This window comes from Thamnophis sirtalis, unplaced genomic scaffold (genome assembly GCF_051295495.1).
Source record: "Thamnophis sirtalis isolate CommonGarterSnake01/CBP01778 unplaced genomic scaffold, rThaSir2_p1.2 scaffold_11, whole genome shotgun sequence".
Lineage (NCBI taxonomy): Eukaryota > Metazoa > Chordata > Lepidosauria > Squamata > Natricidae > Thamnophis > Thamnophis sirtalis.
The window spans coordinates 56,613,283-56,631,221 of record NW_028261391.1 but is presented as its reverse complement, the minus strand read 5'-3'; the positions used below and the strand labels follow the sequence as shown (position 1 = coordinate 56,631,221).

The window sequence follows — 17,939 nt, the reverse complement described above, 5'->3', positions numbered from 1 at the left end:
AAGCAAACAAGCATCAGAAAAATTCTTTTCCTTGTTACTTGTATGGACAAACCATTATTCATATTATTAAATGGGATATTGTCAGTAGTTGTTTGTGTTCCACACAAATATATTGCCCTAAGTTTTGCGTCATTATCTTCATTTGGCTTCATTTTGTGAATGTGTATACCTTAGAGTCTGTAATGATTCCTAACATATAGATCTACAGTATTCCTTAAGTATCCCTTTTGGAAGTCATTAAAATTTGTAAGGCTAACTTAATTAGCCACAAAGATTGGACTATTGATGGATAGTAAAGTCAGAAGTATGGTTCTTTTTAAATGGTTGTTAACTGCCTGGGTTTTGGGATGTGAGCCGGATATAAATGCTTAATAAACAAACACATTTGTTGTAAGATTAATTCATCTCCAAGTTGAAGATCTAAACATGCTGTTGGCCAGATTGTTTATCTGTTGTTATTAGTGTAGTAATAATTCTTCAGCTTAGTGTTACTGACCTTTCAAAACCATTTAGCACAATTCCCTGTTTCCAAGGAAACTGCAGCCATTCTTTTCTCTCCTACATGAGGTGCTTGTCTGGTTCAGCATAAAAGAAGTTTTGCATCTAAATTATAAACTCTATTTCAGTAGTTCCAAAAAGTGTATAGGTCTGCAGAGAATCAAAACTGTCCTCATTGTATTTCCTCTGACAATCAAAATACATACCACCAGAATTACTTGTTGAAATAGTTTCAGCAATCATCAGTATATTATACAGAATTTTGTCTACAGCAGATCTTGGACTGCATGCTCGTTATTATCAAGAGTTCCTGCTAGGTTAGATTTTAGGTGGAGTCCATAAAAACAATAATTATTTAAGATCTGTTCCTCTTGGGAAATTTTCATAGAAAGTTATAGATGCCAGAAAAAGCAGGAAATAAAGTAATCAGGTATAAAACTGTGGGGAATGTTTATTGCTTTCTAACATGGCCCATAATCAATTTTTTTTTGTGGGGATTAACTGTTTCTCTAACTGCTTTCATGTACCAAATATCACAATGATTATAAGGAGACAATTTTTATGGAAAGGGAAGAACTTCTCTTTAATATATATGTTTAAGAAACTGTGTGTTGAAGTCCTGGCTCTCACGTCTTCTCTAACCTCGATCCATTAAAGAAACCGTTCTCCTTTTTTCACTTTTCCTTGTTGTTTGTGTTTTATAACAGCATTCCTCATCTGATTTCTTTTATCCAAAGAGTTTGGTTCTTCGCAGGCCTTACTCTTCAGAGGTTTGCAGTTGTGTTACTTCTTTCTGCACTCAAATTTTCAGCTGCTGCTCCCACGTCTTTCACTACCCTTATTTCCACTTTTTTAACCACATAATGCACTCTTGATTTTTAATTTTCACAAGTAAATGTCACTACTTGGTCTATACATAGATTGCAAGAAAAGAAATGAGGATGCTAAAGAAACTATAATGATACATTGTGATATTTATATACTAATATATTAGTTGTTAAAGAGAGAAAGTATCAGTGAAAATCATTTTACTTTGCATGTAAGTCTTTAAAATGTGAACAGTCCTTTGAATTCTGGAAGATATCATTAAAAAAAAATACATCAAATCATCAGATCATCTTTGGGCAGAAACGACATTCTTCAGTCCCTGATTTATACAAAGACATTATATGTAAATAGTGCAGCCCACCTTAGATAATATTTAAGATTTCTCTTCCATTTTACTGTCTTTCTTGTCTACAAGAAGGGGGTTGAGATCAATATAGGCACTTTATTTTCATTCTCAATGAGTCTAGTTAGTGATGAAGCAGGCATTCCTATGCTTAAATATCAAAGTTCCATTCATGTATTCTATTTTTATCTACTTAAATACTTATTTATGCATTGCTTCTCCACAGTTTAAACTTCCAGTTTTCAAGGTTGACTCAGTTTACATATTCACGATTTTGTTAACACTAAGTAAGCAATATATTTAGCCACAACTACTTGACAGCGCTTTATTCAAGTGTTGTAGATTTTGTGCACAAATTAAACAGTTCTGTATATTTCTTTGCAGTTGTATGTATGTTTTTGTGTAAGAATGGTAGCATGGAAAATATATACATGTTGCATGCCCATTTTATTTAGTTGCTGTTCAAATCAAATATATGGCAGTATTTAAAATTGTTACTTTTATTTTAAAATATACTCTCAGAAAAGTTTTATATGCAGTAGAGAACAAATTTTCACTGAGTTATGTCTTTAAAGCATCTATTCACTGTTCTGTGATAAATAGATACAAGCTACTACTTCTTGAGATTGAATATTTACAATTTCTTGATGTTAATTTTAGTCAAAGCTTGTAACCTCTGACAAAGGTTATCAATGTTTAATGTCTTATAAAAGGAACTTGAAAAGCTGAAAAACATAGGTTTGCTAATGGACCTGGGAACCTGGGTAATATGGAGTTCATGAAGTGGTTTGTTTGATAACTTTGATTACTGTGACTGCAGATTTCAAACTTAAATTTCAGGACAAAATGTTATTTTTTTATATAGGTAGTCCCTGACTTACAACAATTTGTTTAGTTACTGTTCAAAGTTACAACAGCACTGAGAAAAGTGACTCATGACTGTTTTTCACACTTATGATTGTTGCAGCATCCCAATGGTCACATGATCAAAATTCAGACACTTGGCAATGGACTCATATTTATGATGGTTATAGTGGGTCATGTGATTTCCTTTTGTGACCTTTTGACAAGCAAATCAATGGGGAAACCAGTTTTACTTAACAGTGTTACTAACTTAACAACTGCAGTGATTCACTTAACAACTGTGGCAAGAAAGGTTGTAAAATGGGGCAAAACTCCCCTAACAACTGTCTCACTTAGCAACAGAAATGTTGGGCTTAATTGTGGTCATAAGTCAACTACCTGTATAAGCAAAAAAACTAATGTGGATTATTTTGATTCATTTCATAATTCATTAAATTAATATAGGTGTAAATTTTAAAAGCCGAGTAATGCAATAAGAACCAAATTAAACAGTATGTCAAAAGTTCCTTGATGGATTTTGTATATTTTCAAAAAGTAAAATTCAAAGAAAATTTCAAGTGTGATTGTAGTAGTAGAACCTGTAAATGAAATGTGTAATCTTTTATTCATGAACCATTTATATACATAAACAAAGTTTAACAATATATATATTTCTATTCCTTTCCTACAACCTGTCATTTCTTTAAGGTGGTTTTTTTTAATGTGACTATTGTGCAGTTCTACTTTGAGCATAATAAATTAATGATGCTTATGTTGTGCATAATACAGTAGCTTTATTATATGTAATATTTAAATTATAGTTAGCATTCAGTGACAAGGTGAAACAACACCTGGTCTCAGATCACTTCTTTTCAAATATAGCTACATAAGCTTTAATTGCTTTTTTAGATTAATTAAAAATATTATCTATCCCTCATCTGTCTGTCTGTCTGTCTGTCTGTCTGTCTGTCTATCTATCTATCTATCTATTATCATATGTGTTTGTGTGTGTGTGTGTGTGTGTCTATTTGTGTGTGTGTATATATATGTGAATGTATGTATGTATGTATGTATGAGTTCTGACCCCCCCCTTTGACGGCTCCTTAACAAACACAGACAAACTTAAAAGGAAGGCTTTACTTTATCAGTTTTCAGTTCAAACTGGCTTCGAGCCCAGAAATAACATAAACATCACTCTCCGATAAGAATTCAAAACAAAACTCTAACAAGCAATATGCACTTCTTCTGAAGTCTTCACGGATCAGTTTCCAAGAAACACCAAAGCATTTGTCCAAGTGTAACAGGCATAAATCACGATTAGTAGACAAACAATATTTTACCAAACACGGAACACATGAAGGAACATTGACTCCAGTGACTGGGGCGTGGCAGCATCTCTCCTTTTATCTCCAAACCTCCTCCCACAAGCCCCAGCTGCATACTGAATTTTGTATCCCGAAAAAACTCTCAGCAGAACTGCTGAATCACCACACTGAATTTTGTATCCCCCAAAAAAATTTTAAGCAGAATTGCTGAGTCACAATAGTATGTATGTATGTATGTATGTATGTATGTATGCATGCATGCATGTATGTATGTATGTATGTATGTATGTATGTATTCGTAGATTTTCACAGGTGTAGGTATGCTGGTCTTGTTGTATTCGTTTCCCGTGTAAGATTGAGATTGTCTTGGCAATGATTCTGCAAGGTCTCATTCGCCATCTTCAGGCTTTACTCACACAAACACGAAGTGTGTGTGTGTGTGTGTGTGTGTGTATGTTTGTATGGATGGATGGATGTATGTATGTATGTATATATATATATATATATATATATATATATATATATATATATATATATATATATATATATATATATATATATATATATATATATATATATATATATATATATATATATATATATATATATATATATATATATGTATGTATATGTCATCTATCTATCTTTTATTTATCTATTTCTTTTCCACCAATCTCGTCATAATGTGATTCTTATTAGGACCTGGGCAGTCATACCATTCTATCATCAAAATAACCTAGCACCAAATCCTACGTTAGGATTTTTTAAAAATTACCTCAAAGCTGCTTTTCCAAAAAGCAACTGGGCTTTTTTTTTTTTTTAGGAAGATATTTCACTTTGTGGGTTCTGTCTTTAGGTCTGTTGAATCTCCACAGATATTTTAAAAAATTACAATTTTGAGTATGGAAATGTTTTTTAACTCTATCCTAAAGCAAGTTAAATTTAAAGAAGGTCAACATTTTCTAGTTTTCACAAAGGTTAATTTGTAGAGGAAGTAAGAATATGCAGACTATTGTCTCACTGTTGTATAGTCCTCTATTTCATAAGTTCATTAGTGAATTACAGAGGCACTTTAAAAAGTGATTTATTGTTGTTTTCCACATTTATGATCATTTCAGCATCCCTGCAATTACATGATCAAAACTCAGACAATTGGCAACTGACTCATATTTATGACAGTTGCAGGGTCCCGAGGTCATGTCTCCTGACAAGCAAAGTCATTGGACATTCACTTAACAATTGTGGCAAGGAAGGTGTTAAAATGGGGCAAAACTCACTCAGTAAATATCTTACTTAGCAATAGAAATTGTGGTTGTAAGTCAAGGACTACCTGTACATCTTCATAAAGATCAGTTATAGCCTAGCATTATGGACAAATATAGTACCTCTCTAAAACAACAGACACCTTGGTAATTTTCTTTTTGTGGTCCCCAGAAGTTATTTCAGAGTGGGTAGGCCCTAATGTTTTTTTTTAGTTAAAAATAATATAATTGGAGATGATTAAGAGGGCATATGTCTTACACCCTTCTCGTAATTAAAATCCTTTCAAACTGCCTCAGAAAGATTTTTGGTATCTCCCATTGTAATCTTTGTGTCATATAAAGCTGATATAGCCCTTGAAGTGATGGAGGTTCCTGCTGTAAAAGAAAAAAAATATGTAAGAAGTAACTGTATCCTAAGCATATACTTATGCATGTATGAGTCACACTCTTCTGTATTTAAGAAGCTGTTATTTGGGCCTGTTACATGGTAATTCTATATGAATGCAGTATGATTGCAAACACAAACCAAGCTATTCCTTCTTCTCCAGCTGTTTTCACCATCTTGTATACTGAACACCATCAAAACGTTAAGGCAGGTACTGTAAACTATGCTGGATCAATGTCCTTATATCTATTAGTAGTGCATCCAGTTGGTTTGATGTTCAAGGAATTATTATTGATACAGGGAACTTGCCCTATATAATTCTCCAGAGCATGACTTGAACATCTGCAGTTCAGAGATGGACAGCATCACATCACTCTCATGGAAGGATGTGGATGGCTCCAGTGTTACTTTGTTTTAATTTTTGAAAGATTATCTGTGTAAATTACAATCCGTGCATGGCAAAATCAGTGTCAGAGTAAAACAGAAGTTCTGATTATTGAGATATGAACCAGTTTTGCTTTTTTATTAACAAAGGAGGTGGGTTTCTTGGGGTAATGCTGCATATGCCATCTTTTAAATGCAACAATTAACAAAAATGTTGTGTCAGTGTGGTATACTAATTTAGATGTTGGATTAAAACTTGAGAAACCCAGATGCACATTCTCATTTCACTATGGAATTAAAATATTTGGATTAGTCAGTTCCCCTGTATGTTATTATAAAGATGAAAAGAGGAGGACAATGTAGTGTAATAGTTAAAGGCACCAGGTGAGAAGCCAGGAGACTGTGAATTTTAGACATTCTCTAAATATTAATCCAATTACGTGACTGAGCCAGTCACTCTGTTTCAGCCCTAGGAAGATAGGCAGTGGTAAACTGCTGCTAAAGTGTTACCAAGAAAATTGCATGTACTTGTCCAAGCAGTAGCTAGAAGTTACTACTGATTCAGTGGCACAAAAAATGGTGGGGGAGGGTTGGCCTGGAGGCGAAAAGAAAGCCTTGTATATTGTCTTGAACCTTCCCATAGATCAGCAGTCCCCAACCTTTGAGACTTGGCAGCCTGGCTGTGGAGGGAGAGCAGAACTGGGACATATACACACATGCACAGCCCTTGCCAAGTGGTGGGCTGGTGTGCCTTCACACAGCTCGACTTGCATGAGCAACAGGCAGACATGTGCATTTGCCCATTGGCCCTTTGGGTGCTCAGGTTGAACTTTACGTGCACGCTGGCCAGCCCGTCACATGGCCCAATTTTCAGCAGGCCATGGCCCACTGAGCCATGGTTCAGAAGTTGAGATCCCTTCCATAGATATGGAATATAGGTATAGAAATGAATTTATCCTAATATGTAAAAGAAATTTGGGGATTCTTTTGTATTAAAATGAAGTATTGTGAGAAGAAAAACCAACAAATGAAATAAGGATATAAAGCATTAGCAAATATAGATAACTCTCAACTTACACCATTTGTTTAACTACCATTTGAGAAGTTAGAGTGGTGCTGAAAAACATGACTGTCTTGGTGTCCCCTTGACCCCATGATCAGAATTTTCCCCGTAGGATATTAATTTACATTGTAGGAGATGACCAGACTGAGCCCGAGGGTGGGGTCATCAGTCATGAGTCCCTGCACACCCACAAGAGATCTAAGTCCAACCCACCTTGAATTCCTTCTCACTTATTTTCTTTCATTTTTAGTAATTTAGATTGTTGTAGAGAGCTTAACCTTGTAAAAAATCTTTGTGCTCATGTGATCTGCCTGAATCTCCTGATTTCCCCTGGGGGACATTAAAGTTTTAAATTTGTTTAGGTTTTTCATTCAGAGGAGTTTTGAAAGAACATTGTATAAGCTCGACTAAAAGAAATGGCTTTCTAGCTGAAGCTGAGTATCTGAATGAATATAAGAATTAACATTTTAGGAAGAGGTCATTAAAACAAGCAACCACAAATTTTACACAGTGCAGAAATGATTTTTAAAACTTTGCAAATAGAAATTTATCGTTAATCTGAAAGTTTTCTTCTGGATACAAAAATGATACCCAAATAAGTCAAGCCAAAAATATGACTGACAGAAGAGCCAATTAGTTGTTTAATTATAGGTCAAACATTAGAAAATCGATCAGCAGATAAAATTTATTGGGATAATGGGGAGGAAAAAAGTTAGTTGCAAAGCAAATGAAAACCATAACCCTATAGTATTATTACAACAAGCAACAAATATTTGTTTGCAAAATATCTAAAATATGATACAATAGTAATATTTTTTTTTAAAATTCTTGCTTTACAAAAACAAACATATGTTGTTAATATATTTTATGGCATGTTCATTTTGTCTCTACTGGCTTATGCCTCTGAAGATCATCTTGTTCTTTGTTATAGACTATTATGCAAGAATAACTTGTTATTTTGCTTTTTTTACCCCATTTTTTTTAAAAAGAAAAAGGAACTAAACAGCAATTTGCTGAAATTGGGGATTGGCTTTCCCTCCAAAAAATTGGGAGATCTATTATCTTTTACAAAATAAGGAGAATGTACTTACTGCCTATCTCTTTGCAAATATTTCCACAGTAATGTCTGGAATGAATAATGTTTGCTTTCCCAAATCTTGATCTTTGGTTTCTAGCCAGTGAGAGACAAAGAAAAGTTCAGCAAAAGTTTAATTATAAATGGTGTTTGGTTCAAGCAGAAAAAAAAGGCAAGCACTTATTCTGATTATTCCTTGGACCTTGAAAGAACATTTGCTGAGGGAGGGAATGTGTATATATTAGCAAGGGGGTTGGTTGATGCTTTGCAGTCTTCCCTATCCAGCTCTGTTGGATCCTACTGCACTATGAGGCAAATAAACAACACTGGTGTTTCGCTCTGAATTTAGATGAGAGATTTGGTGGTCAAGCTGGATTTGCAGTGGGGACATTCTCATCCATCTGTCTGTTTCAGTGGAAAAGAGAGCATTGGCTTCATTTGACCTTGGTGGTATCGCCACATTGGCTCTATGGTTGGAGTTACTTGGAATGAAAGAAGGTTATCCCTTTCCCACAAATAGTAATACTAGGCAACAGCAGAGAGGGGTTAATGAAACCTGAAAATCCGTATAATCAGCAAAAGATAATGTGTTGTTTAAATATGAAGGGGTCGTGCTACTAAAAGAACTTAAATTGGTTCAGATACCCAGTTAAATTGTTATATTCCTTCATCAGGTAAGAAACTTTTAAATCTTGAATCTAGTTCAGCAGAGCTCCTATTATGAAGTTGATTAGCAAGTACTTCGTTCTGTGGAAGATAAATCCTTCTTCTGTTCAGATAATCTGAATAATTTGCAATTCTTTTTAATCATATATTATTATGCATGCCCATCTCTTTTCTTTAACAATTGTTTTTCAGTTGAATATATTTGTGTGTGCTTTTTAAAGAAAAACAAAGCTCAGGCATATTGCCAGGATATTATTTTATTTTGCTGCAATAAAATACAAGCTTTTAGTTTCATTTTTTTATTTTTTTAATGGATTTTCCCACCTGTGTTTTGTATGTTGGATTTGTATGTTCCTGAAACATAATTCAATTTTTGCCCCATTTTTATCTTGGTTAAATGTGTATTGGGACAATTCTGGCAAATGTTATCCTGTCTTGTAATGTTTTCCTGTCTCTCCATACATGTGCAGTTTTAAATGAATCTATAATTTTCAGTTTATGACCTGATTTTATCTATAAAATCTGTGGATATAAATTCCAGTTCTGAATGAAAGTATTGGGGTGGGGTGAGGTTGAGGAATCTTATGAGCAGCCTTCTCCAACCTGATACCGTCCAGATGCATTGAATTTAAATTCCCATATTTTTTGACCACACGCTCTGGAAAATATGACAGTTTACATAATAGAAAATTTATGTTTGGTAACAGACCTATAATGGGAAATATGGGATAATTACTCATTTTATGCTTCTTCTTGTGAAGTGAAGCTACTCCTAGACAGACCTGTGAATTTTGTACCCTGAATTTATTGAGCCACCATACTCCTAACACAGGGAAATCATAATACTTTTAAAAGCCAAGAACAATTTCAACTCAGGTACAATTTGAAAATTCTGCCTAGTCTGCTTCTTTCATTGATCATTGATATATCTCAATGAAACAGATAAAACTAGGATGAGGTGGCCAGGGCACAACCTGGATATCTAATTTTAACTAAGTAGAACTTTAAACGATGCCACAAAATAAGGAGATGAAATACACCATCTAGTTGTTCCTGTCTTCCTGCCTCTGAGCAGTTAGGGAATTCCATGGAATGACCAGGATAAGAACAAATAATCCAAAACAGCAATGCCAGCTGGATCTGCTAATTCAACATGGTTTTTCAAAAGACATTCCCAGCCTAAAGTATTGGGCTGTACTGGTTGTTCTGCAGATTTGCAGGAGTAGGCAATAATTGTCTTCTAAAACTTTGGTGTTTTTTAGTTCTCCTTGTGTAGGACTTAGCATGAAAAACTCTTCCAGTCCATAATGCTGTATAACTTCTCTATAAAGATAAATCTAATCTGCTTCATAGGGCAAAAAAGTTTTAGTTGAATTTTACTTTAAGAAAAAAATGGTCATTTGAAAATGAGCTTAGCTGTGAATGTTTCAAACAGGATATCTAATCCAGCCATGTTTTTACAGTGTTTTTCCCCCCCCTTACAGCCTACCCGGACATCCTCAGAGAGTATTTATTCAAGGCCTGGATCCAGTATTCCTGGTTCACCAGGACACACAATCTATGTACGTATACTTTCATAAAATGTTTTATTAATTAGTTTTTGATTTAGTGTTATGTTTTTAGAGATGTAATTATTTAGATGTATTATCATTCATGAAGAAAAGCAAACAGTTCATGACCTGAGAAATCAGAATTATTTCCTCATGTTACTTCCTTTTTATCAATTAGATTTTTTTTAAATGTGCCAAAATGATGTGTCTTATTAAAAAAAACCTTTGTAAATTTTTTATTTTTTATTTGAATGTTGTCAATAATTTGGGTGTCGTCAATAATATGGAATTTGATGTGGCTCACCAATTTCAAGCTACAAAGTATACTTTGAAGGGAAGTCATCATGTTGAGGAATTGCGACTTTTCTACCCTCTGGTTGCTGATTTTTTTCTACACTTCTTTGATGAATTGATGATGATCAAATCCAGTCTTAATGTAATAAAAAGAGCCATTTGATTGAAAATGAATTTGGGGAGTGGAGAAGAAAAAGAGATGGGGTTTTTTGGTGGTTGTTTGTTTTTCTTACAAGCAGAATTTAGAACTGGATGTTATTCAAATGAATCTACATATTTGTATTTACCTGTTTTTTTTTAAAGGCAAAAGTAGACAATGAGATTCTTGATTATAAGGATTTAGCAGCCATTCCCAAAGTCAAGGCAATCTATGACATTGAGCGCCCAGATCTAATTACTTACGAACCTTTCTACACTTCTGCCTACGAAGAAAGACAAGAAAGACAGAGCCTTGGAGAGGTAATGAATTGGAAGTTCAATTTTGAAACCAATTCACTTGGTTTTTAGCTGAGCTTCTGTTGTTTTTATAAACAGCTTATGAAATGGTCCAAATGCTTCATATTTCTCAACTTCCTGCTTCTTTATTGCTTTGAAAAAATGTGATCATTGGACGGTGCTGATTCACTTTCCTTTTTCATTAATAACTATGTGTGCAGGGATCCCTGTCCCACAGAGCTCTTCCCTCTCACCTTAATGCACATGCTTGATGGGTGGTAGCCAGAAACCTCTGAGTATATATACACTGCCCCCAAAAATAAAGGGGATACAAAAATAAGACATCCTAGATCTGAATGAATGAAATATTCTTATTAAATACTTTGTACATTACATAGTTGAATGTGCTGGCAACAAAATCACACAAAAATCATCAATGGAAATCAAATTTAGCAACCCATGGAGGTCTGAATTTGGAGTTACGCTCAAAATTAAAGTGGAAAAAACCACTACAGGCTGATCCAACTTTGATGTAATGCCCTTAAAACAAGTCAAAATGAGGCTCAGTAGTGTGTGTGGCCTCCACGTGCCTGTATGACCTCCCTACAACTCCTGGGCATGCTCCTGATGAGGTGGCGGATGCATCCTGAGGGATCCCCTCCCACACTTGGACTAAAGCATCCCCCAACTCCTGGACAGTCTGTGGTTCAACGTGGCATTGGTGGATGGAGTGAGACATGATGTCCCAGATGTGCTCAATTCGATTCAGGTGGGGGGAACGGGCGGGCTAGTCCATAGCATCAATGCCTTCATCTTGCAGGAACTACTGACACACTCCAGCCACATGAGGTCTAGCATTGTCTTGCATTAGGAGGAACCCAACCGCACCAGTATATGGTTCACAAGGGGTCTGAGGATCTCATCTCGGTACCTAATGGCAGTCAGGCTACCTCTGGAGAGCACATGGAGGACTGTGCGGCCCCCTAAAGAAATGCCACCCCACATCATTGTATAAGGCGGAGGTAGCGGTCCTGATCCTGGGTGGTTGCCCTCTTACGGCCTCCTACAAGTCTCCTGATGTACTGGCCTGTCTCCTGGTAGCGCCTCCATGCTCTGGACACTATGCTGACAGACACAGCAAACCTTCTTGCCACAGCTCGCATTGATGTGCCATCCTGGATGAGCTGCACTACCTGAGCCATTTGGGTGGGTTGTAGACTCCGTCTCATGCTACCACTAGAGTGAAAGCACCGCCAGCATTCAAAAATGACAAAACCATCAGCCAGAAAGCATAGGAACTGAGAAGTGGTCTGTGGTCACCACCTCAGATCCACTCCTTTATTGGGGATGTCTTGCTAACTGCCTATGCTTTCCACTGGTTGTCTATTCCATTTTCACAACAGCATGTGAAATTGATTGTCAATCAGTGTTGCTACCTAAGCGGACAGTTTGATTTCACAGAAGTGTGATTGACTTGAAGTTACATTGTGTCGTTTAAGTGTTTATTTACTTCTGGACCTATGTAGGATATTGATGACCTTGATGCTCCTCCTTGGGCCAGAAAGTGAACCAGATCTGTTGGCAGATTACTTTGTTTCAGTCTGTCTGGATTGAATATGGAATATTTGGACACAGACATAAACTATGTTTATGTGTTGTTATTAATGTGGGATTTTATTTATGTTATATTTATACATAAATGAACAACAGAGAAAAGAAAAACTCTAATATTCATATCATTATCCTAAAAGTTTTGATCCTGTGTATTTCTTGGAAAGATTGTACCTCAGGTTCACTGCACAAAAATGTTTTCACAGAGTGCCACCTAGTGGAAGCCAAGAAATACCGATATTTTATTTTGCTATTTTTGCTGTCTTATTTGGTCTTCTCTTTTCTTTGTTTCTGCTTTGTCCTGCTTCACGAATCCTTGCTGCTGCAGAGCTGCTGTCTAATGGTGTGCAGCGGTTAGCCTTTGCAAACTTTATTTTGCTATGAGCCAAGGTGGCGCAGTGGTTAAATGCAGCACTGCAGGCTACTGCTAGATCAGCAGGTCAGCGGTTCAAATCTCACCGGCTCAGGGTTGACTCAGCCTTCCATCCTTCCGAGGTGGGTAAAATGAGGACCCAGATTGTTGGGGGCAATATGCTGACTCTCTGTAAACCGCTTAGAGAGGCCTAAAAGGCCTATGAAGCGGTATATAAGTCTACTGCTATTGCTATTGCTATAATCTAACAATTCTTAACAATTTTTAATGAAAAAACTTGATTATCTACTACTTTTGTTGTATAGCATATATCCATTTTGTCTTTGTTCACATTTGCTCCTCAGGCTGCATTTCTTTTCAAGGGCCCCTACTTCCTTGTCTATTTATATTACTGGTTTTGATTTTGATTATGGTTTTAATTTGTTACTCATTTCAGCCATCTCAGATATTTTTCTCACTCTTGGTTTTGTATGTCAGTGTATTTTTGAATAAGCTTATTGTTGTTATGTAATTATTAGAACACCATATGCAGTAAAAAAGGCAGACATTATTAGTAGGATAGATGTTATTCCCATATGTATTGGCAGGATAAATATCAACTCAAACATGTTTTAAAAAGAACTACTGTTAATTTTTATACAGCAATTGTAATAGGCCTGATTAAAATAGAACAGAAATTTTAAGTAGATTCATATTTATGCTTTCTTGGGACCTTGAACCAAGGGCCTTTTCCTTTCTGGCCTTGACTTTCTGTCAATTCTGCTTTCTATTATAAAGTATTCAATATCAATTGTAACTTCACCCTAGCTTGTATTTTGGAAAGCTTGACTTAGATGAATCAAATAATACAATAGATTTTAGATTTTACTAGATTTTTTTATCTTCTCTGTCGTTAAAGACTAACATTTATTCTAATTCTGCTCACTTTGCTTTCATTGTGCATAATATTGAATAATTGACATCTTGATAAGTAGTGAATGTGTAAAAATAATATCTCATATAGTCCAATAATCTAATTTAGGAACATGTTATTAGATAGTCAAATGAATCATACTATGTTCCATTAGTTGGGTCATATATTATCATTTCTTTTTTGTACTGTCAGAGTAGGAAGAGAAGAAAGAAAAATGCAATGACCATGAAAATGGATTATATTGAAACCCCAGTAAATAAGACCTTAAGTGGCTATTATTCATGATGACTGCATATTTTCTCCCATATAGAGGTTACTAGAGAACAAGAAGAATGACCCTAGTTTTGAGATACTATAGACATCTGACTGGCCTCTGTAAAAACAATGTGCTGGACTTAGATAGGCTTTCATCTGAGTAAGCCCACCCATCATAATGTATTCAATACAGAGGTGGGGAATTATGGCCCTTTTATGACTTATGGACTCCAATTTCCAGAATTCCTGAGCCAGCCATACTGACTTAGGAATTCTGGGAGTTGAAGTCTGCAAGTCATAAAGGGGTCATAGTTTCTCACCTGTCATTTAATAGAATTGCATTACAATTCTTTTCAGGAATATATCCATGGGCTCTTTAGATGGTTGGACACTAGTCATGTTTTCTGCTGCTAGATGCAAAGAATTAAGAGCAAACTCAATTGTGAATTTTTCTGCTGAATTGATAAAATGTCCTTTACAAGTTGGATATTCAATTATGTAATGGGGCTACCATTTATGAAACCCTAGTAGTTTACATTTTAAGTATTAATTCAGACCTGGGGGCGGGAGGATGATTAAAGCCTGACCATAAAATTCAGAAGATGGTAGAACCCAGATACTAGACCTAAAATATTAAAAAAAATGTTTTATTTTTCATTTTTATTAGACTCTGGCTTGATTTATTTTTGTAGCCTGTTGGGTGTTATATATATATAACATACATACATACATACATACAATACATATACATATACATATACATATACATATACATATACATATACATATACATATACATATACATATACATATACATATATATATATATATATATATATATATATAAGTGTTGTATTTGTGCTGATAAATAAATAAAGGGAGACTAGTATAGATCTATTTCAAGCTATTTAGCTCTCATCAGATATATATATATATATATATGTGTGTGTGTGTGTGTGTATGTGTATATATATATATATATATATATATATATATATATATATATATATATATATATATATATATATATATATATATATATATATATATATATTTAGTGTCACAACCCCTGGTATGCCCCAATTATGGGAAGAAGCTAACTGCTTCCATTATCTGTGAATCGGCTCGTCACAAGAGACCATCACGACAGAAACCCAATATTTTTATTGTTGCCTTTGTTACACATTTGTGTTGTATTTGTGCTGATAAATAAATAAAGGGAGACTAGTATAGATCTATTTCAAGCTATTTAGCTCTCATCAGCTATATATAGTTTATAGTAAGGAGGTTCGGTACTTTATTGTATTCTGTTAAAATGTATGAAAATGAAGCATTTCTAACCCCCTTTTCCCCCCTTCAGAGTTCAAGATACGGCAGTTCTCCTGTGCATGATGAAAGTGTAAGTTCAAGAAAACAGGGTGCAAAATTCATAAAGTAATAGATGATATAAAACAAATTTGCATTAGACAGTTTGTCTCTAGTTTGATTGATATATACATACACACACACACATACATACACACACACACACACACACACACATACCTGAAGAGTGATTAAATCATAAAATATTAATTTATAACAATTTATAATTTATAAGAAGCTGCCCAGATTCACCTTACAGGGCAGATGAGTAGCATAAAAATGTAATAATTTAACAAACAAACAAACTTCTAGACAAATAAGCATTTGGCATGATAGGTGACAAGGTGCAGAAAGTGCAGATGAAGTTCAGATATGTTATTTTAGAAGCAGGAGTTTAGGCAACTTCTTATAAAAGAGAACTGCTAGATAGTCCATCTCTGAGGTTCTTGTGAATAGTTGCGAAAGTTCCTTTAGAATCATTTGTTAAATAGCATTTCTTTCCATTTGCCTACCACAGTTTTTTTTAACTGCAATGTGTTTCACCTCAAGGCACACTGAAAAACTGCAATGTGGCTTGAGCTGCAACAAGGATATGTGGTTAAGCAGATACGCCAAACTTCATCACAAATGTAGGTTCTCCAGGGCATGTTTAAGAACTCATAGACGCATAAAAATTGACCTAGATCCTATTTTAAATACCTTTTGGCTATAGAAATCACAGAATGGTATTGCTAATTGTCTCTTTGCTTTCTGTACATCACAAAGTGAAGATGGTAAAGCTAATCAAATCTCATTTTGGTGTGAAATGGCTATATTCTTTGGGATAGCTTTCATTGTAAACATTTTTGTCCAAGAAATGTCAAAATGCTTATTCGTCTTTCTCTTTATAAATTTACAGTCAAAATGGAGTCTTTTAAAGTAAGACTTCAGTATCACATGTATTTGGTAAATTTCTAATAAAAATTCAAAATCACTGAAAGATAAAGCCCATCACTGAATGAAATAATTGCTACAATTATTTATGAAACTTTGATCAGATTAAGCACAAATTAGCATACTTTTGACCTTAAACTCAAGCAGTTTCTTAACTCCATGAATCTGACTCTCAGAATTGGATTAAACAATCTTTCTCATGAAATTATCAATTATCTGTCATTGATTTGATATAACAGATTTCACCAAAATGTCTTACATGTCATCTCCTTTCTGCTATGTCTTTCAGTCACCAAGGACACTCTCTCCAACTCCATCTGCAGAAGTAAGTTACAACCAAACATTCTGTAATCTTGTTAAATTGATGGTATGATGGTGTGATAATTGTTTTTGTAAAAGAGATGAAGCCCCTCCCAATTCTATTTGCTGATTGTCCTGTTAACAGTACTTGCATCACAAAAGGATTGCAAGATAAATGCTTCCTTATAAAATCTAGCTTGGTATTTTATGATCTAGTACAGTGTTTCTCAACCTTAGCCACTTGAAGATGTCTGGACTTCAACTCCCAGAATTCCCCAGCATTCGCTGACTGGGGAATTCTGGGAGTTGAAGTCCAGACATCTTCAAGTAGCCAAGGTTGAGAAACACTGATCTAGTATGATACAAATGGAGAAGTATTTTTGGAATTACATACTGCACCTACTAAACTTGAGTTGAAGGTACAGCATAAGTAGAAGGACATCTATGGAGATTCTCAGTCATCTAGGTCACGGTTGTCCAGTTGCTTCTTGAAAAAGCACCTTCGGGATAAGTAGAAGGAATTTTATCAGATCATCTGCTATAATACATAAAATAATATTTTCTCCAGGGTTATCAGGATATGCGAGAACGAATGATGCACCGGTCAACCAGTCAGGGTTCCATTGGTTCCCCTGTATACAGTCGCCATAGCTACACTCCCACCATGTCCCGCTCGCCTCAGCATTTCCACAGACCAGGTAAGGCTAATGAAACCATAGAACCAAATTTTAGAAACTACCATTCTTCATTCTTTAACTTTTAGAATCTCTAGGAGAGGGATCTACTTCTTTCAATTTCAAAGCTATTTATTCATTATAAAAGTGTGTTTCCTTTTCTTTCTCACTTTTTGTTAAGTGGGTCTTTATTATAGAAGAATAAGGTATATCTGCTAATTAGAAATTAAACAATTTTCTGAAATGGATTATGTTATTTGAGGCAATAATTAATGAGGAAAACATGTAAAACTACATTTATCTAGTTTCTTTCACCAGCAAATAATTCTGAATTTTAAGTTATGGACATTTTTTAATTAAGTCAGGGTTTCTGATTTTTTGAATAGTTCTTAATGTAACTTTTGCTCGTTTAATGAAAATGTAAAACCATTTCTTTTTTTTAAATGTCTTTATTAAACTCTAGGGGAAGGAAGTTACAAGTTATTTTAAAAGAGGAAATAAATGTTTTTTTAAAAACTTGCCAGGAATTATTTTCACTGCTGAAATGCTAGACATACATACAGA

At 34.8% G+C, this 17,939-nt stretch overlaps 1 protein-coding gene across 12 annotated transcripts in view; it reads left to right on the top strand.

Moving 5' to 3' along the window:
* ABLIM1 (actin binding LIM protein 1) overlaps window positions 1–17,939 on the top strand; it is a 203,895-nt gene that overhangs the window by 150,618 nt on the left and 35,338 nt on the right. For 11 of the 12 annotated variants that reach the window (XR_015698075.1, XR_015698078.1, XR_015698077.1 and 8 more), the window contains exons 9-14: window positions 5,648–5,695; window positions 10,157–10,234; window positions 10,820–10,975; window positions 15,464–15,502; window positions 16,691–16,726; window positions 17,270–17,399. Coding sequence is in view for 2 of the 12 variants with exons in the window: in XM_087725860.1 (XP_087581986.1) it covers window positions 5,648–5,695; window positions 10,157–10,234; window positions 10,820–10,975; window positions 15,464–15,502; window positions 16,691–16,726; window positions 17,270–17,399 (487 nt within the window). In the remaining 10 variants the exon portion in view is untranslated. The remainder of the gene's footprint in view (window positions 1–5,647; window positions 5,696–10,156; window positions 10,235–10,819; window positions 10,976–15,463; window positions 15,503–16,690; window positions 16,727–17,269; window positions 17,400–17,939) is intronic. The other variant, XR_015698073.1, reaches the window with a different exon arrangement.